At 40.7% G+C, this 23823-nt stretch overlaps 1 protein-coding gene across 4 annotated transcripts in view; it reads left to right on the forward strand.

Annotated features, from left to right (window-relative positions):
- Positions 1-23823, forward strand: part of LOC140730323 (zinc finger protein 236-like) — a 161454-nt gene that overhangs the window by 79170 nt on the left and 58461 nt on the right. For all 4 annotated transcript variants that reach the window (XM_073050576.1, XM_073050586.1, XM_073050604.1 and 1 more), the window contains 4 exons: positions 713-866; positions 7305-7565; positions 14873-15156; positions 18099-18200. In XM_073050576.1, the coding sequence (XP_072906677.1) occupies positions 713-866; positions 7305-7565; positions 14873-15156; positions 18099-18200 (801 nt within the window). The remainder of the gene's footprint in view (positions 1-712; positions 867-7304; positions 7566-14872; positions 15157-18098; positions 18201-23823) is intronic.

Below are 23823 nucleotides of genomic sequence, written 5' to 3' on the forward strand. Positions count from 1 at the left end.
TTTGGGCAGAATCTCTTCTCAGAGAAGAAAAAGTGTAGCTTTTATTATTCTGTTGAATAAAAGATTTTCTTTGCTATTTGTTTCCCACCCAAATTAGCACCTCTTCCATAACTTGCAGGGTACTTCTGGTATAGTTTTTGAATTTTAATTTTAAATTGGGCAGGAACCCGAGTTTTAACTAAACAGTACAAAGACACGAATGTGCAGTGTGTGGCTGATGTAAATTGAAATATCACAGTAGAGGGTGCTCTTCCAGTTTAGACATCATTACTTTACACTAAGGTGTTAATATCAAATTCTCCCTTTGAAAGTTCAGTTGGAATACAAGATTGTTTGCTGTATTGAAGTAGAATTTGCCCAATACTCTAATTGTTCATCTTGTACCCCTTCTTGTTTTGCCTTTACTTAATGCTTTTACAAAATGCTGTTCTACTGCACCATAAGTATGTAATTAGGTAGAGGTTTGCTTGTAATGTTTGTACTCTGGAATCAACCAAAGAGTACTGGGAATTTGATATAATGGCTAAATGTTAATTACGTAGCATGTTGAGCACCTGTTGCGTACCTTAGTAACATCATTTTGATTTCTTGCATAAGTGTTTTTGTTGTAGCTTTTTTGCTTGTCTGAAAAGGTGCTATGAATATATAACTAGCTTTCAAAGTGTATGAAAATTAATTTTACTTAAAGACTTCACTTTTTTTTTCACCGTAGGCCTCATCCAACAAACACCACGGAATAGCCAATTGTACAGTCATTATCTGGCCAATGGCATCATAACTGATGGACTGGGTGGGGATAGGCCATACAGATGTGCTTATTGCAACAAAGGATTTAAAAAGTCTAGTCATCTTAAACAACACATCAGGTAGGAGTGGTAACATTTGCTTGTTTGAAGTGTTTTGTTGATCCAGAAGCTGTGCTTACAATTTATATCGCTGACACCAATATAGATTACATTTTTAAATTTAGTGCAGTCATTTCAGTATGACTATACTGGTTCTTTAGAAGAGTTATTCAATAAAACTATTCTTAAGGTCTTCCTCAAAGCCATGAAATTGTTTCGTGTGTGCGTGTGTGTATTCAGTCCTTGTTTGAAAGTTATTAATACAGGTTTTTGTGATAAAGGTAGAAATATTACCAGATTTGTAGTTGAATTTGTCTAAATACACCACTGCAACTGGGTGTTGGACTTCCTAACCAATAGACATCAGATGCACAATCACTTTTTCCTCTCCATCATCAGTAACATGGGTGCTCCCCAGGGCTGTGTGCTGAGCCAACTGCTGTACACGCTACTCAGATATGACTGCATGGCTAAATACCTGAGTAATCACCTTGTCAAGTGTGCTGATGACACGACAATACTGGGGCTCATCAGCAGCAACAATGAGACAGCCTACAGAGAGGAGATAGAAGAGCTTGAGGCGTGGTGTCTGGCAAATAACCTTTTTCTCAGTGTCAACAAGATGATGGAGATGGTTATCGACTTCAGGAGAACTCGTACCACTCGCACCCTTCTTTATATCGGCGGCACAGCAATGGAAACTGTGAGCAGTTTCAAACAACTGGGGAAAGCACATCTCGCATAACCTCTGCTGGTCACAGAACACATCCTGCACAATCAAGAAAACTTGCAAAAGCTTCTAATTTCTGAGGAGGCTGAGGAAGCTGAAGAGAACTGGACTATGCATGTCAATACTCATGATCTTCTGCAGATGTACAATACAGAGCATCCGAACAAGCTACATCACTGTTTAGTACAGACACTGCACTGTGCCTGACAGGAAAGCTCTCCAACAGGTATTCCAAACTGCCCAAAGCATCACTGGCAGCAGCCTACCTACCATCAAGGGCATGTATACAGAAGCATGCTGGTAAAAGACCAGCAATATCATGGACTCTTTATCCAACTCCCTTCAAGGAGGAGGCTGCGTAGCATTCAAGCCAAGACCACTAGACTCAAAAACAGTTACTTTCCCCCAGCAGTAAGGCTGATCAGCACCTCAACCTACTACCGTACCCCACCACCACTACTTTATCATTTTATGTACAGACTCTCCTGTGCCTAGCATCACTTTATGGACGTACAATCAATCTACGTTAATATGCTATCTTATGTATATGTGTCTGTAGGGTTGTTCACCGAGCCTGGATTTTAGTCGCAAACGTCACCATTCGAGATGACATCATCATTGTGCAATTGAGTGGAGTTTCTGCCGAGTACTCGCTTTTATTTGGTCCGGTGTTGTTTTTCTGATTAGTTGGCTGCCGTGCTGGCTGCTAGACTGCGCTGGGTACTGGCCAACCAGATAGTAAGTGGTCTCTGCTGACCTGTATCCCTGGTTATCGGTCATTTTGAACATTGGTTCCTATGGTGTTCACGGCTGACCTCCTCGGCCCCAATCCCGCGGATGCATAGGTTCATAAATTGTGTCTAGTTCAATGTGCTTATTAATAGAGACTTACATTGAAAACTGAGCTTCTAAAAATTCTCCTGATTCCTTGTTTTGTGCTTCCGCCAGGTTTTATGTAGTTTCTTAGATGAGCTTATGTCCTTCTTGCTCTTCATGTACTGCGATGAATGACAGAGGATTATGTCTTACGATGATCATATGTTCATGTAGTCTTGTGGATAGGTTTCTCTCCGTCTGTCCTATATAGTGTTTGGGGTAGTCTCCACATTGAATTTGGTATATTGCATTTGTTCTTTCCATGTGGGCTGTTGGATCTTTGGATCTCAAGACAAGCGTTCTGATTGTTGTGCCGATTGTGTGCTACCATCGTACCCTGTGGTTGGAGCAGTCCTGCTGTCATTTTGGAAATATTCCTGATGAACAGTAAAGTTAACCTGTTTCTTGTCTGTTCAGTAGGAGTTGTTACTCTGGACGAACAGCTTCTGATGAAGTTTTTTGGATAGCCATTGCATGTGAATGCTTCGGAGGAAAAAATCCTGGCGGAAGCACAATACTAAAAATCAAGAGAATTTTTAGAAGCTTGGTTCTCAACAGAAAGCTATTGACAAGTATATTGAACTGGATGCAATTTACGAACCTATACGTTTGCGGGATTGGAGCTGAGGGGTGGGCCGCGGACGCCCGGGGAACCAATGTTCACAACGACTGATAACCAGAGATATAGGCTAGCAGAGATCACTCAGTTGTCCTGTTTGCCAGGACCCGGTGCGGCAGCCAGCCAATCAGAACAGCAGGTCAGATCAATATAAATGTGAGCACGTGACAGAAACAACACTCATTGCGCACTGATGATGTCACCTCGACTGGTGATGAAATGTTTGCGACCAAGCTACCACTCTTTTTCACTTCATATCTTATATATTTATGGTGTTTTTTAATTATTACGTTCTTTTTCTTACTGTGATGTATTTTTGTGCTGCATTGGATCCAGACTAACAATTATTTTGTCCTCTTTTATCCTTGTGTACATTAAACAGTCTTGAATCTTGCACACAGTATTATGTAGAGCACTCTGTTTCATGCTCTTGTTACAAATTAATCATTACATTTCTAAAGTTTTGCTTTCATAATTTCAAATAATAAAAGAGAGGCATTCTGGCAAGTACTAGATAAAAAGCTAAATGACTTTTAAAAAGAGATGCCATAGAAACTTAACTCTACAGCCATGTCTATCAAATAAAAATTCAGTTCTTATAGAAATTTAACTCTACAGCCATAGCTATCAAATGCAAATTCAGTTTTAATATTTGCTTAATCCTTTAATTTTCCTTTCTTTAATGTTCTACTGAGGCCAGCACAGATTTGTGGTTGGAATAGACAATAGACAGTAGGTGCAGGAGTAGGCCATTTGGCCCTTCTAGCCAGCACCGCCATTCACTGTGATCATGGCTGATCATACACAATCAGTACCCCGTTCCTGCCCTCTCCCCATATCCCTTGACCCCGCTATCTATAAGAGCTCAATCTAACTCTCTCTTGAAAGCATCCAGAGACTTGGCCTCCACTGCCTTCTGGGGCAGAGCATTCCACATATCCACCACTCTCTGGGTGAAAAAGTTTTCCCGCATCTCTGTTCTAAATGGCCTACCCCTTATTCTTAAACTGTGGCCTCTAGTTCTGGACTAGAGGCCACATGTTCATCAGCGGGAACATGCTTCCTGCCTCCAGTGTGTCCAATCCCTTAATAATCTTATATGTTTCAATCAGATCCCCTCTCATCCTTCTAAATTCCAGGGTATACAAGCCCAGTCGCTCCAATCTTTCGACATACGACAGTCCCGCCATTCCGGGAATTAACCTTGTGAACCTAAACTGCACTCCCTCAATAGCAAGAATGTCCTTCCTCAAATTTGGAGACCAATACTGCACACAATACTCCAGGTGGGGTCTCACCAGGACCCTGTACAGCTGCAGAAGGACCTCTTTACTCCTATACTCAATTCCTCTTGTTATAAAGGCCAGCGTGCCATTAGCTTTCTTCACTGCCTGCTGTACCTGCATGCTTGCTTTCATTGACTGATGTACAAGAACACCTAGATCTCGTTGTACTTCCCCTTTTCCTAACTTGACTCCATTTAGATAGTAATCTGCCTTCCTGTTCTTGCCACCAAAGTGGATAACCTCACATTTATCCACATTAAACTGCATCTGCCATACATTCGCCCACTCACCTAGCCTGTCCAAGTCACCCTGCATTCTCATAACATCCTCCTGACATTTCACACTGCCACCCAGCTTTGTGTCATCGGCAAATTTGCTAATGTTACTTTTAATCCCTTCATCTAAATCATTAATGTATATTGTAAACAGCTGTGGTCCCAGCACCGAACCTTGCGGTACCCCACTGGTCACAGCCTGCCATTCTGAAAGGGACCCGTTAATCACTACTCTTTGTTTCCTGTCAGCCAGCCAATTTTCAATCTATGTCAGTCCTCTCCATGTGCCCTAATTTTGCCCACTAATCTCCAATGTGGGACTTTATCAAAGGCTTTCTGAAAGTCCAGGTCCACTACATCCACTGGCTCTCCCTTGTCCATTTTCATAGTTACATCTTCAAAAAACTCCAGAAGATTAGTCAAGCATGGTTTTCTCTTCATAAATCCATGCTGACTCGGACTGATCCTTCTACTGCTATCCAAATGTGTCGTAATTTCCTCTTTTATAATTGACTCCAGCATCTTTCCCACCACTGACGTCAGGCTAACCAGTCTATAATTCCCTGTTTTCTCTCTCCCTCCTTTCTTGAAAAGTGGGACAACATTAACCACCCTCCAATCCTCAGGAACTGATCCTGAATCTATAGAACATTAGAAAATGATTACCAATGCATCCACGATTTCTAGAGCCACCTGCTTGAGTACCCTGGGATGCAGACAATCAGGTCTCGGGGACTTATCAGCCTTCAGACTCAACAGTCTATCCAACACCGTTTCTTGCCTAATATAAATTTCCTTCAGTTCATCCATTACCCTAGTTCCTTTGGCCACTATTACATCTGGGAGATTGTTTGTGTCTTCCCTAGTGAAGCCAGATCCAAAGTACCTGTTCAACTCATCTGCCATTTCCTTGTTCCCCATAATAAATTCACCCGTTTCTGTCTTCATTGGCCCAATTTTGGTCTTAACTATTTTTTTTCTTTTCACATACCTAAAGGAGCTTTTACTATCCTCCTTTATATTCTTGGCTAGTTTACCTTCGTACCTCATTTTTTTCTCAGCGTGTTGCCTTTTTTGTTATTTTCTGTTGCTCTTTAAAAGCTTCCCAGTCCTCCGGTTTCCTGCTCATCTTTGCTATGTTATACTTCTCTTTTATTTTTATACTGTCCTTTACTTCCCTCGTCAGTCACGGCTGCCCCTCACTCCCCTTAGGATCTTTCTTCATCTTTGGAATGAACCGATCCTGCACCTTCTGCATTATTCCCAGAAATACCTGCCATTGTTCCACTGTCTTCCCTGCTAGGGTATTGTTCCATTGAACTTTGGCCAGCTCCTCCCTCATAGCTCCATAGTTCCCTTTGTTCAACTGTAATACTGACACATCTGATTTTCCCTTCTTCCTTCTCAAATTGTAAGTTAAAACATATCATATTATGGTCACTACCTCCTAATGGCTCCTTTACCTCGAGGTCCCTGATCAAATCCAGTTCATTGCCCAACACTAAACCTAGAATTGCCTTCTCCCTGGTAGGCTCCAGTACAAGCTGTTCTAAGAATCCATCTCGGAGGCACTCCACAAACTCCCTTTCTTGGGGTCCAGTACCATCCTGATTCTCCCAGTCTACTTGCATGTTGAAATCCCCCATGACAACTGTATCATTACCTTTGCGACATGCCAATTTTAACTCTTCATTCAACCTCCTATGTTGTAATGAACCAGTGAATTCAACTTCCTCTTTTCTATGTACTTTTATTGTCCTCTCTTTCTTAGATGCTTTCATTTCTTTTTTATAATTTTGAAACTGAAATGGTATGTACTTAGCACAGTTAGTACATGATTCTGTAATTTTATTACAAGTAATTTTTGTTTCTGTTTTAAATCTGATTATTTGTGATGGATTAAACTCTTGAATAAATATACTATTGTAATAAATGTATATTCAGTTGCACAAATGAAATTGGATAAAGTCAGCACCCTGTATTTAGGATCTTTTTGAAATAGGAAACCAAAATAATTACTATTTAAAACCTGGTGGATTTTGTCTTGATTATGTAAATGTGTTGGAGTAAAAAGTTGACAGATGTACTGTGGAAAGTTATTACAACCAGTATAATGTTTTTCATCTGATTGCAAGTTGCACCCAAAATGGAAACTCCACCAGAGATCTTCTGTTCAGACTTTGGCTTCTAAGCAAGCAAGCAAGCACTTTAAAGGTCTGAGAAAAGCATTGTTCACTTGAAACATGATAACTCTCTGCATATCTCCCTTGTGTTATTATCTTGTAAAACTACTTTGAATTTACACCCTAAAACATGTTATTCTACCCAATGACTGTGTCTCATGGCCCACATGAGCCCCTTTCCACTCTATTTTGAGATAATCCCATCAGTTCTCCTTCTGTTTCTTTCCCATTAGCGTCCTTATCTAGATTTCGTTCATCTAGGTTGTCATTTAAACTTTTGCAAATGGTAGCAAATTCCACATTAACCTACTCTCAGGGTAAAGATAGTCCTCCTGAATTCCCAGTTGGAATTAATTGATAACTATCTTGTGTTTTGTGGTTACTATCACAAATGATAAAACAAAGGAGGAAAAATTAAGATTTGCTACTTTGGAATACTGTAGTAAAATTGTTTTAATGGGTGTAGTCAGCTGGTTTGTCCTCATTTCAGGTCTCACACGGGCGAGAAACCTTTCAAATGTTCACAATGTGGCAGAGCCTTTGTTTCATCTGGGGTCCTTAAGTCACACATCCGGACACATTCTGGTCTGAAGGCCTACAAATGTTTGATTTGTGATGGAACTTTCACCACCAATGGGAGCCTGAAGAGGCACATGTCCACCCACAGTGAGGTGCGCCCGTTCATGTGTCCCTATTGTCAGAAAACTTTCAAGACTTCCATGAATTGTAAAAAGCATATGAAGACACATAGGTAAGAGCCTCTGATGTTATTTCATAAGCATTCATTTAGGGCTTCTTTAACATTCTGCATAAGTAGACCTGTCACTGCAAGAGTTCTCACTTTTTTTTTAACTGAAAGTGAGGGATCACAAGTTTTTAAGAAAAAGGGTGAATTCTGGTAAGCACTTAATAAAATGGTTAATAACTGACATACTATAGAAATTTAACTCTATGCCGTGACTATCAAATGCAAATTCAATTTTAAATATTTGTATGATCCCATAGTTTGCCTCTTTAATGCTCTACTAACAGCACAAACAGTGATCTGAATGGTCTTTTAAGTTGTTATGATTCTGTGACTTCAGACTTGGGGTTGGTAGGATTCAGAGGAGAAAGGAGAATTTGATACAGAAGGTCAACGTCGATCTTAATGTTCTAGCAGGCATTCTCCTATTTTCTTTTAACATTCTTTTTCCAGGGAAGTGTTCTGAAAACTTCTAATTCTGTGCTGCTCCTTCAGGGAGGTGTCATGATAATTGAAAAGTTGAACCTCAGGAATGGGTTGGGGGTCATATTTTATCCAATGAGCTCAAGGATTCTGAGGTATTCATAAATAGAAGAAGTCTGGGACAAGCGAGTCTGTGCCTTACTTGTTCCTGGAGAAACACTACTGTAGCCTTGGCTGCATGAAGTTTTGGAAAGCTTATTTGAAATGGTCTCTTTAGTTCAAGCTTCAGCTGTATGATGGCCCTGACAGCATCCTGCTTAACCCCAGAGGACGATGGAGCTGAGGCCCAATTGATACAGCATGCCCCTGATTTGCATTATCGGGTAACAGGTCCCATGTGAAGAAGCATGTATATTAGAAAGGCAACTGAGAAGGAATAGTGTGGGTGAATTAACTCTTGGGCTTCCAGCCGGGTACAGATATTGATTTTTGGTTGAGCAATAGATCCTTTTTCAATAGCATGGGTTGTATCATTGCTGCCTCCCTCTTGCTCTTCTCTTGTGCTTAACAAGGGTGGCTGGTGTAATTAACTTTCTCTGTCCTCAATAGTATCATGCACAGAATGAGATACCAATATCCAATATTAGAAATGAACATTTCCAGTCAGCTGTTGATGAAGAATAAGTTCCTGTTGACTAAAGCAAAAATTTCTTGCATTAAGTTTCAGAAGATTACCCTTGACTTTGAAGCAATTGCTTGCTTGAGTAAGAGCTAACAAAGCTTGTGTTACTCAGGTTATTATAATAGCAACAAATGAATGCTTTCATTTTAGTGTAGTGTAAGCTTAAGTGTGTTTACACTACTTAATCTGGAGTCTGTACAGTTAACAAGTAACAGGAAGCATCTGAATAGTTGAGAACAAATATATTTTACCATCTTCAGATGAAGTGATGAAAGAAAATTTATTTATGAGCTTAACAGGGTATTGGATCCGATACGCAGGCATTCAGGCCCTAAACCAGCAATGAGATCAGCATATTACCTGTTTCTAGAGGATACAGGGTTCCCAGAAGATAGAGGGTAACTTTGTTATTCTACTATGAATTAGTAATGAAATATTTCATTCTATATATTCACTTGAGCCTTTCTTCACTTCAAAGTAACATCCCACCTCAAACAGCATCTCTAACATTGGTAATATTGCAACAATTCTTCACTGTTGCATTGGAATGGTAACCCAGATCTCAAACTTGAGATATGAACCAATAATTCCTGGTTTGGGTGAGAATGCTACTCACTGAACAATAAGAGCCTGCAAATGATTTATTATATAGTTTGAGGTAATATGTTCTAATCTGGCCTGACATGGAGATCCCACTACAGAGAGGGAGACTCACTCAACTGAATGAAAATGATTGACATTAATAAGATTTCACACAGTTAAAGCTACAGTGATGAAGGAAATGCTTAAAATGTGCTCAACAAGGCAACAGTTATTTCCCATCTCATTTTGCCCCCTGAATCATATATAATGTTCTGGAATTACCAGTCAGTTTTTAGAAATGGCAGGTTCTCTTCCTTGCTAGAGAGAGCATGTGATCTATAAGTTCATAGTCTTGTATAGTCTAGGACTATAACTATAGGAAAGCAAATTGTTATGAATGTGAAGTAACTCTGAGGGGCCGAAGGGTACAAAGTCGCCCCCTCCTTTTTGAGAATCGCAAGTTCGCTATTATTTCGGGTCTGAGACCCAGGAAATGAGAGAGAGACATCCAGAATACACAAGGTTTGGAATGTCTCCTGACATAAACGGAACGGAACCACTGATTACTGCTATTGTCTCTTGGAGAAGGAATTGTGTATTGAGTACTGTACTATTCATTGAAACCCCTCAGGGGACAACCAGAGTGGTCTGGTTGAGGGATTGCATCATCCCAACCTGATCGACATCTGAGACCCCATGAGTAAGGATAAAAGAGGGGTCTGGGGAACAACCCCTATAGACACACCAGGAGAAACGCTAGAAATCCCGTGACAGCGTTTAATAGCGAAAGCCGGTGGGGGCTCGTGTGCGTGCTCCCTTTGCCTGGGGTGGCGAGCTCACCATGGAAGAACTGTTTAGCTAAAGGAGAGGTCACAATTGAACGGCCACGGCAACGAGACACCTGATGGATCGAAATCATAAAGGAAGGTTGGAAAAAACCCGTAGCAGTAACTGTTCCCATCCTATCTCTCTCTCTCTCTCTCTCTCCAACAATTGCAGCACAGCGGTCCCCAACGGCTGCAGCCTGCATGAACTGAGTGAACTTTATATTTCCATCGGACAATACATTATCCCCTAGACAACGATAGAGCTTATTTCCTATTGATTATTATTATACCCGCACTTTTAGATTTAGGATTGACGACGTATATTATCTGTGTATTTGCACTGATATTATTTTTGTGTATTTTTACTAATAAATACTGTTAAAAATAGTATCATCAGACTTCGACAAACGTCTCTATCTTTGCTGGTAAGTGACCCAGTTACGGGGTTCGTAACAATGTGGGGCCTTGTCTCGAGATTTGATACCAAATTGGAGGGCCAGTAAATCGGGCTTTTAAGTCCAAACTTGGATCTGGTTGCGCGGGTAACCAGACGGGAAACCAGCAAAGATGGACGTAGACGAATTCATAGAAAACCCGACTCTGGAGGCGCTAGAGGCTGCCACAAAGTCGGACTTGATAAATATTGCGAAAGGACTAAATCTCGCAGAGGTGAGGTTGTCAATGAAAAAGCGGGAGGTGCGGAGGGCCATAACTCAGTATTATATTGTGAAGAATGTGTTTTCGGCTGAGGTATTGGAAAATATCTCTGAAAGGGTACCAGCTAGTGGGACGGCTCAGTTCGAGTTGGAGAAATTAAGGTTGGAACATGAAGTTAAGTTAAAACAGCTGTAAGCAGCTGAAAAGGAGAAGGAAAGAGCTGAAAAGAAGAGGGAAAGAGCTGAGAACCAAAGGGAGAAGGAGAAACAGAGGCAACATGAGATGGACATGGAGAAGTTAAGGCAAGAGCGAAGAGCTCAAGGGCCAGACGGAGAGGAGAGATTTAATGTTAGTAGGGAGTTTAGGTTAGTACCTCCGTTTGAGGAGACGGATGTTGATAGTTATTTCTTGCATTTTGAAAAGGTGGCAGTGAGTCAGAAGTGGCCCAGAGATCAGTGGGTGGCGTTGTTACAAAGTGTGTTAAAAGGGAAGGCACAACGGGCATATGCGGCATTGTCCATGGAGGAGGAGAAGTCTGAGAATTATGAGAAAGTAAAGGAGGTCATTCTTCGGGCCTATGAATTGGTACCTGAGGCCTATAGACAAAAGTTCAGAAATTTAAAGAAAGGGTGGAATCAGACGTATGCAGAGTTTGCCTATGAGAAGGGTGTGCTTTTGGATCACTGGTGTGCAGCAGAAATGGTGGAAGAAGATTTTCGGCGTCTCAGGGAGTTAATTCTGATTGAGGAATTTAAAGGTTGTGTTTTGGATGATATCCAGATGTATTTGAACGAGAAGCCGAATAAGTCCATATCTGAATTTGCTAGGTTCGCAGATGAATATGCCCTAACCCACAAGACAAAGTTTTCCTCGAATAAGAGTTACCAGAAAGACCGTGGGAATGGTAAAAAAAGCCCGCCGGCTGAGGCAGAGATCCAGCCGGGAGCTAGTGGTAAAAATAAGGAGGAGGAAAGGCAAGATGGCAGGAGGGGTCCTGGCTTGACCTGTTTTTGTGGAAAGGTGGGTCATATTGCATCTAAGTGCCTTGCACCGAGGAAGGAGACCGGAAAAGGGAAAGCAGCAGTCCCTACAGGATGTATTGTGGTGATCAGTAAATCGACGAGAAAGCCCCAGGTAGACAGAATACGAGAGGGGCCTGAGAAATTTATTTCAGAAGGAACCGTGTCTGTGAAAGAGGGAGACACACCAGTTCCAGTGCGGATCTGGAGAGACACTGGAGCTGAGCTGTCATTGATTCGCAGTACGGTACTAGATTTTGGTCCCGAGACTGGAGAGGTAGCTTTGAGAGGCATAGGAAAAGGGACAGAAGCTGTGCCTTTGAATAGGATCATTATAAATTGTGAGCTGGTACCTGGACCAGTTGAAATAGGGGTGCGATCAGAATTTCCGAGAACTGACGTAGCCATCCTTCTGGATAACGATTTAGCTGGTGGTGAAGTTTGGTCGGCCATGGAGCTGACGAGCCAGCCTGTAAGTGTTGAGGACCCGCCCCTAGATTCCGAGATCTATCCCGCATGCGCGACCACTCGCTGCATATTGAGAAAGGCAGCTGAGAAAGAGGCCAGTATCGATTTGGCTGAGACGTTTTTACCGACCCTGTACCAAGAGGGGTTAGAGGGTGGTAAAACAGTGAATAGGGAGGTGAAAGAGAGTAAGGGAGAGGAGGTAGACCTACCCTTAGCCAGGAGGAAATTTATAGAGGCACGGAGTAAAAATGAGAAACAGATAAGGCTGTTAGAAGGTCCAGGGTTGGACATGGATGATCTGTCTGGCTTGGCAGAACTGTTTGAAGAAGTTGAAAATTTTAAAGGTGTTCCCGATAATGAAATGAGGGCAGTCTTAGATGAAAAGGATGCCATTACCTTGAAGAAGTCTGCTGGGTTGGCAGATGAGGTTGTTTCAGCCCGCAGGGTTGAGTTTACTCCGGAAGGGAGTTGCCCAGAGAGTAACTGGGAGGATCAGGGGAACTTAGAATTTGAAAAGGGTACGGGTATTGAAAGCCTGGAAGAGGCAGATGTCCCATTTGAGTGTGTTCAAGATGTGGATGCACGTGGTACTGAACCTAGTAATGGAACTCAGGAAAAGTCTGAGGTATTTGATTCAGTTGAAAAGGAATGCAGTCCTTGTGTGTCAGATGGATTTGGTTCAGTGAAGAAAGGGTTAACCTTGGTAATAGTGGGAAGTGAGAATTCCCAGTTGTTTGTGTTCGAAGGTGTGTTAAAAGTTAGTGAGGAGATAAAAGGTGGTGAGGTGAATATTATTATTGAAGGGAAAGGGAAAAGTGTAGTTCCTAAATTGAATGAAAAAAATCTAAAGTCTGGATTGGTGTCAGAAGCAGTAACCAGGCTGAAGGGACAATGGCTTGTTAACACAGTGCCTGCAAATCAATTACAGGTTGATTTGGAATGTAAAGGTGCCCCACACGCTATTGTTATTCAAGAGTGTGCTGTGAAGAGGCAGAATTTGAAATGCTGTTTGGACAAAGAGGGATCGCTTGCAGATCTTAAACTGAAAACTAATAGAATGAAGGGTCCTGAAGATAAAACTAACGACTTGCTTAAAAATAAAGAATTGGGTGGAAATTCAGCAAATGGGCTAAGTTTGAAAAACATTGTTGATAAAATAACTCCTATGAAAGGAGCATGCAAAAGCCTATTCCACACTGGTGCACAAGCTAACCACGTGGGAGTTAACTGGAAAAGGGGCAAGGGTTGATGGGATGCCACTTTAAATAACAGGATCCGGTTTTAAGGGATTTCGACAAAGCATGTAACTATTAAAGATAACCCCATGGAAGATTGACTGTTAAGTTTGAAAGTAAAATAAAGATTAGTATTTGCATGAACTTTTGTAATATACACGTAAGCTAAGATCACAACTCTTTAGTTTTTGTTTGCTGAAGAAAAGGAATAAAAATAGGTGGTTATTAAATTGGAGTCTGATGCTACAAGAATTTATTAAGGTACAAGATATTAAGATATTAAAGGAAGTGACAATGTAATCGCTAACTGTTTAGATGCTGAATTGAATGTATAACTGTATTACTCTGTAGTGAAAAAAAACTCTTGTATTGTGTTAGATTCTGAAATCCTGTAAGACTCTGTATTAATTAATTTTTACCTGTGGCAAAAATCCTAGAAGGAAGGGGGTGTTATGAATGTGAAGCAACTCTGAGGGGCCGAAGGGTACAAAGTCGCCCCCTCCTTTTTGAGAATCGCAAGTTCGCTATTATTTCGGGTCTGAGACCCAGGAAATGAGAGAGAGACATCCAGAATACACAAGGTTTGGAATGTCTCCTGACATAAACGGAACGGAACCACTGATTACTGCTATTGTCTCTTGGAGAAGGAATTGTGTATTGAGTACTGTACTATTCATTGAAACCCCTCAGGGGACAACCAGAGTGGTCTGGTTGAGAGATTGCGTCATCCCAACCTGATTGACATCTGAGACCCCGTGAGTAAGGATAAAAGAGGGGTCTGGGGAACAACCCCTTCAGACGCACCAGGAGAAACGCTAGAAATCCCGTGACAGCGTTTAATAGCAAAAGCCGGTGGGGGCTCGTGTGCGTCCTCCCTTTGCCTGGGGTGGCGAGCTCACCACGGAAGAACGGTTTAGCCAAAGGAGAGGTCACAATTGAACGGCCACGGCAACGAGACACCTGATGGATTGAAATCATAAAGGAAGGTTGGAAAAAAACCCGTAGCGGTAACTGTTCCCATCCTATCTCTCTCTCTCTCTCTCTCTCTCTCCAACAATTGCAACACAGCGGTCCCCAACGGCTGCAGCCTGCATGAACTGAGTGAACTTTATATTTCCATCGGACAATACATTATCCCCTAGACAACGATAGAGCTTATTTCCTATTGATTATTATTATACCCGCACTTTTAGATTTAGGATTGACGACGTATATTATCTGTATATTTGCACTGATATTATTTTTGTGTATTTTTACTAATAAATACTGTTAAAAATAGTATCATCAGACTTTGACGGACGTCTCTATCTTTGCTGGTAAGTGACCCAGTTACGGGGTTCGTAACAAAATCAAGTGTACAGATATCCAATAATTATTTCCAATTTTGCATCACCTATGTAGATTATTTTTCTATATACAGGTATGAACTTGCACAACAGATACAGCAACAACAGCAGCAGCAACAGCAGGAACAACAGGCAGCACCCCTGGATGACAATGGCTTGGTTGAATCCATGGAACATCAGAATGACCCATCCGCTGGGCAGGCCCAAGTTCAGATTCAGGCATCTGAACTGCAGCAGCCTTCAACCATCAGTGCTGACCAGCAGACCATGCTTGGCCTGAGTCAGGAGCAAGTTGTGGGACCTCAGCAAAGTGGACTTGGCCAGCAGCTTACAGATCAGCAGCTTGTACAGGATGAAGGTAAGGTTTGGAAAGCTACACGATAGTTTACACTTGGTATACTTTTTTATGAAACAATTATTATGAGAAATACAGAAATAACACTTTTTTACCTTTCTCAATTAGGGGCATTATCATCCTGACTTCCAATGTAATCGGAGATCCACAAAACTTGCTACTTTAAATCTTCCAATGTAACCTGTCTGTGGCCTCCCGCACTATTCAAACTGCCCACTGTAGACCTGAAGAGCAGCTGCTCACCTGTCTGGGCACATTGCAGCCTTTCAGACTCTGTCGATTGATTTATTTACTGAGATTCAGCCCAGTGTAGGCCCTTCTGGCCTTCGAGCCATACTACCTAGCAATCCCCCCAATTTAATCCTAGCCTAATCAGTGGACAATTTACAATGGCAAAATAACCTACCAGCTGGTATGTCTTTGGACTGTATGAGGAAACCGGAGCACCTGGAGGAAACCCATACCATCGTGGGGAGAACGTACAAACTCCTTACAGGCAGTGATGAGAATTGAATCGGATCATCTGTATTGTTAAGTGTTGTGCTAACCACTATGCAGCTGTGTCGCCCCAAAAAGAGCCATTTCTGCTGTTGGTTATCCAGCTGCAGTATCATTTCAGTTTTACCTTTTTCAGAAGCAACTTTTGATCTGCTGGACATTTCCCATGGTTCTGGCCTGCATCCAGTCTTTTGCCTGTCCCTTTTGTTTGTTTTTCATTTCATCAGCATGTCAACCAGATGGATTCATCAACTGTTTATTATTGAAGCCACTTTGGCCTCATTGTATCTGAGCTTCCCCTTTTCCTTTACATTCTCGCTCCACCACTCTTTATGCAACTTAAAAGCAATTGTAGCCATTGTGTTCCTGTTCATCATCTTCTAGCAGTGTCTCCATCTTCACCTTCACCACCTCTCCACACATAATCTCCCCTCCCCCCCCCCCCACGAAGTCTATCTTTTTTTCCACCATCCATAACATTACCCAACTCTACCTCCTACCTGGTTTGATCTGCTCATGGTCATTCAACATCCTTACCCCTCAGATCCACCAATCACCTGTCTTGACATTTCCCCTCTTTTTTTTATACTGGCTATTCACCCTCTCCACTCTTAGTCCTAGTGCAGGGTTTTGATCTGAAACATTGATAATTGCTATTACAGCTTAAGGTGCCAGAATTTGGAGTTCATCGCTGGCGCCTTCTTGTAAGGAGCTTCTACATTCTCTCAGTGCATGAGTCGGTTTCCTCTGATTGCCCGGATTTCCTCCCACAGTCCAAAGATGAACCAGTTAGTAAGTTAGTTGGTCATTGTAAGTTGTTCTGTGATTAGGCTAGGGTTAAATAGATAAGTTGCTGGCCTGTTCCACACTGTATCTCTAAATAAAATAAAATAATTCTTTTCTGAGATACTGTTTGACAAGATGAGTTCCTCCAGCAGATTGTGTCTTACTCTAGATTACAGCATCTGCAATCTCTTGTGTCTCCAATTTGTTTTTAGTCTCTCTAAATCTGACAAAGGATCTTTGATCTGAAATGAATTATTACCTCTTTCCATGCTGCCTGACCAGATTGTTTCTGTTTCAGATTTTCACTGTGTGCATTTTTTATATATTTGGGAGGGAGCTCTGCTTATGAAATGTCGGATTCTATGAAGTAGCAGAATTAAAGTGAGGCAAAGCTGAATGATGCATGCTTTTCTTACTATACAGGTCTTCTCCAGATTCTGGCAAGGTTCAGTTCCTAAGAACTGTTCTTAAGCTGGACAGTTTGTATGTCAGAAAAATTGCTGTAAACTGAGTTCCCAATTGGCTGCTGATGCCTGCATCCCTGATGCTGATGCCTGCATCCATCCCACCAGTCTCGCAAACACCTGTTCATTTGTATGGAATATACTGTACATAAAGTTGGGTGTATGTTAGCTGGGGAGGACCTGTATGTGCTTAGAAAATTCAAAATGACACAGATGTATACTTGTTCCCACCATTCCTATAGGCAGTGAGTTTCAGGGCTATAATTAGTGTAAAATAAAATTTTTCTTCGTGTTTCATTCCTATCTTTCACTCACGATATTTTTATTTTGAGTAGAATTTATTTTTGATTCATACCAGTAGATGGAGCTGAAGACACTAATGAAAACACATTCACTGGCATTCTTATGTTTTGTAACTCCAAAAAATTAAACTAATTGAAAGAAAAAAACACAACGAGCCAGGGATAACTTGTGTATGTTTAGTTTTACTTTAGTGAGGTACCTACTTATGACATGGTGGCATAATGATGTATGCCATTCACGTACCTTTGCATATAACCTGTAGTGAAATATGTAAACAAGCAGGGATGCTTAATCAAGCAATATATTTACAATATTACTCAAATATTCCTGAAATATTAAATGCACAACAGGCACTGTGTAGAAAAACTACTGATAATCAGAATGCTAAGTCTTTTAAGTCAATTCATTGAGAATTATACTCTTGACTACCTTGAAATCCTCTTATCGAGGAGGGTATGTATCTTTCTGATTCAGTTCAAATTTACTGTAAATCTCTGGTGGCTGGAATATTGGCAATTTCTTGCAGGCTAAGTGCATGATGCCAGGCCTTTATTGCTGTAGTCTTTGGAGGATTAAAAGTCTTATGATGTTCGACAGTATTAACTTATTTATTTCTAAGTGCCCAATATAATTATTTTCTTTTGCCAAGAATGTGGAATAGCAGTGGCTAGTAACATTTAAGGGGGAGTTCAATACTCACATGATGGATTAAGGAATAGATGGATCTGTTAATATTGTGAAATGTAGGAGATGCAAAGAAACAACTCATGAGGTGAACAAACTTCATGGGCTATTGGGTCAAATAACTTGCTTCTTAGCAAGCAGTTCGGTGTATGTATTTATTTTACTCTATCTTTGTTTAAATTTCTTGTGTTCTTTATTTTCTTACTCCAGATTCCTTTGTGACAACGCATCATACCTTGCAACAGAATATCCATCAATTTGATCAGCAAGCTATAACACAGCAGGCCTTTGACCAACAGAGCCTAACACAAGGTTGTACTCTTTTCTGAAAAGAAACTATTTTGAGATGTTATGATTGGTGTGAGTTGTTCTACTTTCAAGTAATTAAATTTTGCACTGTTTTCCTTAGGGTCAGAGCATCATACCACACATGGCCCACTATGTGCACTCTAATCATTAAGTACTCATTTATTCTGATCCCATTTCAAAATAACTATTTCTAAATGTGCAAATACCTGCCCTCAGCTCGAACTGAGAAGTTGTGTTCCAGATTCCAGCCACCCTGTAGGTTAAAAAAAAACCTCATCTTCCTAGGGACTCCTCTAAACCTCTTGCTCTTAATATAAAATTGAATGCCTGCTAGTTTTAGATGTCTTTGGTCAAAACTTCTGCCTTTCTAACTATATCCCTCTCACAATTTCATATACGTCTTATTGTCGCCCCTCAGTCTCCTCCACTTCTTGAAAACAAACACATCCTATCTGTTCTTTTCTCATAATTGAAACACTCCATCCCAGAAAACATCTTGGTAAATCTCCTTTTTAAACCCTTTCAAGCACAATAGCATCCTTCCTGTAGTGTGATGACCAGTCCTCCAGCTGTGGCCTGGCCAATGTTTTGTAAAGTTGTGCCATAACCTCCCTATGCTTGTATTCTGTGGTGCAGCTGATGAAAGGAAGTATCATTTCTTCACCACCTCATGGAGTTGTGCACCATGTTGCTCTGTTCCTCAATGCGTTCTGAAGTCCTACTGTTCATTGTGTATGCCCTCCCAATGCATCACATTGCATTTAGTGGAATAAAATTCCATCTGCTATTTCTCTGCCCATTTTACCAACTAGTTAACATAATCTTGTAGCCTGTGACTATTCTCACTGTTAATGACACTGCCAATATTCTTGTCATTTACAAACTTGCTTATCATAACCACCTGCATTCATTATCCAGTCACTAATGTATGTGAGTAAGGTTCCTGGTGTCAGTTATAGGCCAGTTTGTCTAACTTGCCTAGCAGTAGGGAAATTATTAGAGGAAAATCTTAGGAATAGAATGACATGCTGAAACTTCACGATCTTCTAAGCAAGTACAGGCGATGCATGCTCTCTTTGTATACATGCTGGACCCAGGACAGATCCTCTGAAATGATAACACTGAGGAACTTAAAGTTGCTGACCTTCTCCACTTCTAATCCTCTGGTGAGGACTGGCTCATAGACCTCTGGTTTCACCCTCCTGAAGTCAATAATCAAGTCCTTGGTCTTGCTGAAATTGGCTGAGTAGTTCCAAAACAACAATTTCTTACTCACTTTTGATTTGGCCGATACTGGTGTTGTTAGCAAACTGAAATATGCATTGGAGCTGTGCTTCGCCTCACAATAATAAATACAAAGCTAATAGAGCAGAAGGCTAAGCACACAGCCTCATGATGCACCTAGATGGAGATTGTGTATGAGATGTTGTTCCCAATCTGAACTGACTGGGGTCTGCAAGTAAGGCCATAGATAGGTTAGGTAGTCAGTCTCTTTCCTTGGGTAGAAATGTCAAGTACCGAAGGAATTGTATTTAAGATGAATTGGCAAATCTTTAAAAGAGATTTGCAAGGCAAGTTTTTTTACACAGAGCAGCAGGTACCCGGTACATGGAGGTGATAGAAGCAGATACATTGGCAATGTTTAAGAGGTATGTAGGCAGGTATATACAGTACCTATAAAAAGTATTCACTTCCCTTGGAAGTTTTCATGTTTTGTTATTTTACAACATTGAATCACAGTGGATTAATTTGGCTTTTTTGACATTGATCAATAGAAAAAGACTCGTGTCAAAGTGAACCAAAGTGATCTAAACTTATTACAAATATAAAACTCAAAATAATTGATTGTGTAAGTGTTCACCCCCTTTAATATGACACATCAAATCATCACTGGTGCAGCCAATTGGTTTTAGAAGTCACAAAATTAGTTAAATGGAGATCTGTTTTTGGATACTTGTGTGCAGTCAAGGTGCTTCAGTTGATGGTATTACAAGTACACCTGTATCTGGAAGGGCCAACTGCTGGTGAGTCAGTATTCTGGCAAAAACTACACCTTGAAAACAAAAGAACACTCCAAGCAACTCAGTGAAAAACATTATTGAAAAGCCCAAGGTGCAAGATGGATACAAGAAAATGTCCAAGTCACTGAATATCCCTTGGAGTACAGTTAAGTCAATCATCAGGAAATAGAATATAGCACAGCTGTAAGTATGCCTAGAGCAGGCTGTCCTCAAAAACTGAGTGACCGTACAAGAAGGGGACTAGTAACTGAGGCCACCAGGAGACCTATGACAACGCTGGAGCAGTCACAAGCTTCAGTGGCTGTGATGAGAGAGTCTACAGATACAATAACTGTTACCCGGTTGCTTTACCAGTCGCAGCTTTATGGGAGAGAGAAAGCCACTGTTGAAAAAAAAACCACATGAAATCTTGGCTTGAGTTTGCTGAAAGGCGTGGGAGACTCTGAAGTCAGCTAGAAGAAGATTCTATAGGCTGATAAAACCAAAAATGAGCATTTTGGCCATTAGACTAAATGCTATGTTTAGCATATGCCGAAAACTGCACATCAACATAAACACACCATCCCTACTGTGCAGCATGGTGGTGGCAGCATCATGCTGTGGGAATGCTTCACTGTTGCAGGACCTGGAAGGCTTGTGAAGGCAGAGGGTAAAATGAATGCAGCAAAATACAGGGAAATCGTGGAGGAAAACCTGATGCAGTCTGTAAGAGAACTGTGATTTGGGAAAGATTTGTTTTCCATTAAGACAATGACCCGAAGCATAAAGCCAAAGCTACCCAGGCATGGCTTAAAGAACAACAATGTTCATGTCCTGGAGTGGCCAATTCAGAGTCCAGACTTCAATCCGATTGATAATTTGAGGCTGGACTTGAAAAGGACCGTTAACACATGATCCCCATGCAATCTGACAGAGCTTGAGCAGTTTTGTAAAGATGAATAGGGAATGTCTGAGTTATGATGTTGTAACAAGTAGACTGTATAATGTGGAGTATCTGAAATATGGATTTATAATAAGACCAAGCAACCAACAGCAGCCAGTGTGTCTGTGTGGAAAAAGTTTTTTTTCAAATGAGACAATGAAAACATCCAAGCTCCTTGAACATTTGAAGAGAATATACTCTGCTCTGATAAAGCAAACACAAGCTGGCTTATTTTCAGTCATTTGGTGAAAGCTTTCAGAAATGAAAAGAACACCTCAGTGCATGTGTCCATTACCTTACAACTAAACAGTGATGGTTCGCGTGCTTCATCCAGCATTTCATTGCTCATTGGTTAAATCTGGAAAGCCCCATACGATTGCAAAGGAGCTAATTCTGCCAGCAATAATGGAGGTTCTGAGTACAGTTTTGCATTAATCACCAGATTAAACAATTCCACTCAGAGATGACTCTATTCAAAGACAACTCGATGACACATGTCTGAGAATGTGGAAGACATATTGTGCAACGTACTTAGGACAACAGAATTTACTCTGCAGTTAGATGAGTCAACTTTGCCAGGCAACGGAGCTTTGCTTCTTGGTTATGATCACTTGATAAAAGATTGAAAGCATGGTTCAAGAGTTGTTATTTGTGAAGAGACTAGAAACAGATACAAATGGGGAGTTAATACAAACGTATTTTGGGTTGTTGAGCAATTTTTCAAAGAGTAGGACATTCTGCTCACCAACATTCTTACTTGTGCAACAGATGGGCCACCAAGTACAGAATGCCACTGTGGGGTTATTTCTTTCTTTACAAAAAGCTGTATTCAACATATTTTCCTTTCACTGTGTAATTCACAGACAACATCTTGTCAAAAAAATAGCTAGGTGATCATTAAATACTGTTATTACAGCGGTAAATAAAGTCAAGTCTCTGCTCTTAATTTTTGATTATTTCCAGAGCTTTGTATTGAGAATGATGAACAGATTGAACGCTTGTTATTGCACAGAGAAGTCAGATGGCTCTCAAAAGGAAACTGTTTGAGACAGTTATATGCACATTTTGAAAGTATGATAAAATTCTTTGAGCACTTGATTGCTTCATTCAATAATCAACTCATGAATATTAGGCATAATTTTAACATGAGATTCTGCAGATGCTGGAAATCCAGAGAACAGTTTTGATGAAATGTTCAGCCTGAAATGTCGACTGTTTATTCATTTCTGTAGATGCTGCCTGGCCTGCTGAGTTCTTTCAGCATTTTGTCTTAGGCATGACGTTGCTTATTTGTCAGAATGATTTGCAAAGTTTAATGAAATCCATCCTCAGTTGCAAGAAAATAATATGAATTTTATCAAAGTCAAATCAGTCATCTCTGCATTTCTATCCAAGTTAACCTATTTAAGTGCAACATTGGCTGTCGTGACTTATTCCAATTATTGAGCTTCACTTTGTCAGAAGAGAAAAAGAATACTATATGGTGATCTTCAAGTATGCCGTGTCCACCTGGGTGAGCTGCTTAAAAACATGGCAGAGAGATTTCAAGATCTTCTCTCGATCCATATTCCAGATTGGGTAATCAATTTCTAAACACTTGTAATGAGGAATTAACAGGAGGGATGGAAGAAGAACTGATCTCGCTGCAAAATGACTTTGAGCTGAAGTCAAGGTTCAAAAAATCATATCCAAGCTTGCAGAAAGAAATCTCTGAACTATCCTGCACTGTGTGTGGGAGGGGTGGGGGAGGTCAAGATGTTCTTTGAACATCATATTTTGTGGAGCCTGGTTTCACTGCAGTGGCCTAACCTTTTTTCAAGGCAATGAAACAGACTGCAAATTACTGAACTTGGAGATCTGAGATTCCTTCTGAGTGACACTCAGCCAGATGTTGAGAAACTGATATCACTGTACCAAGCCCATCCATCTCATTGAAAGGTGAAAAAGCAATGAAGAAGTAAATAGTTGAAATACTAATACACACTCTAAAATTGTTTTTACTGTAATGAAATAATTGTATTTGTAGCTTTAAATAGATTTGAATATATTTTACAATTATTTGTCACTGCTTTGAATTTGCAGTTCCTATTTGCTTTCACTATGCATTGTAAATCAAAATTCTTTATAGTTTTTATGTAATGGCCGGAAAAGGAAAGGAAGGCACTGGGAATGTGGTCTGAGAGCCATGGGGGTGGTAACCAAAAAAGTTTGGGAACCACATTTGAAGCCTCACCTAGATCTGCTGCCTCCACCCACAAATTGCCTGCTTGCTTCTTCATGAGCCCTAACTTCTTCCCTGGCTACCTTCGTGCCCTCAATATACAGTGCCTTTAAAATGTATTCAACCCCTTGGAAGTTTTCATGTTTTATTGTTTTACAACATTGAATCACATCTCTACAGAGTGATCTAAATTAATAACAAATATAAAACACAAAATAATTCATCCAATTTGTTTTAGAATTCATATAATCAGTTAACTGGAGATCACCTGTGTGTAGTCAAGGTGTTTTAATTGATTGTAGTAAAAATATACCTGTATCTGGAAGGTCCGACTGCTGGTGAGTCAGTATCCTGGCAAAAACTGCACCATGAAGAGCACTCCAAGCAACTCCACGAAAAGCATTATTGAAAAGCACAAGTCAGGAGATGGATACAAGAAAATTTCCAATTCACTGAATATCC

This window comes from Hemitrygon akajei, chromosome 1 (assembly GCF_048418815.1).
Source record: "Hemitrygon akajei chromosome 1, sHemAka1.3, whole genome shotgun sequence".
In the NCBI taxonomy this organism is placed as follows: Eukaryota; Metazoa; Chordata; class Chondrichthyes; order Myliobatiformes; family Dasyatidae; genus Hemitrygon; species Hemitrygon akajei.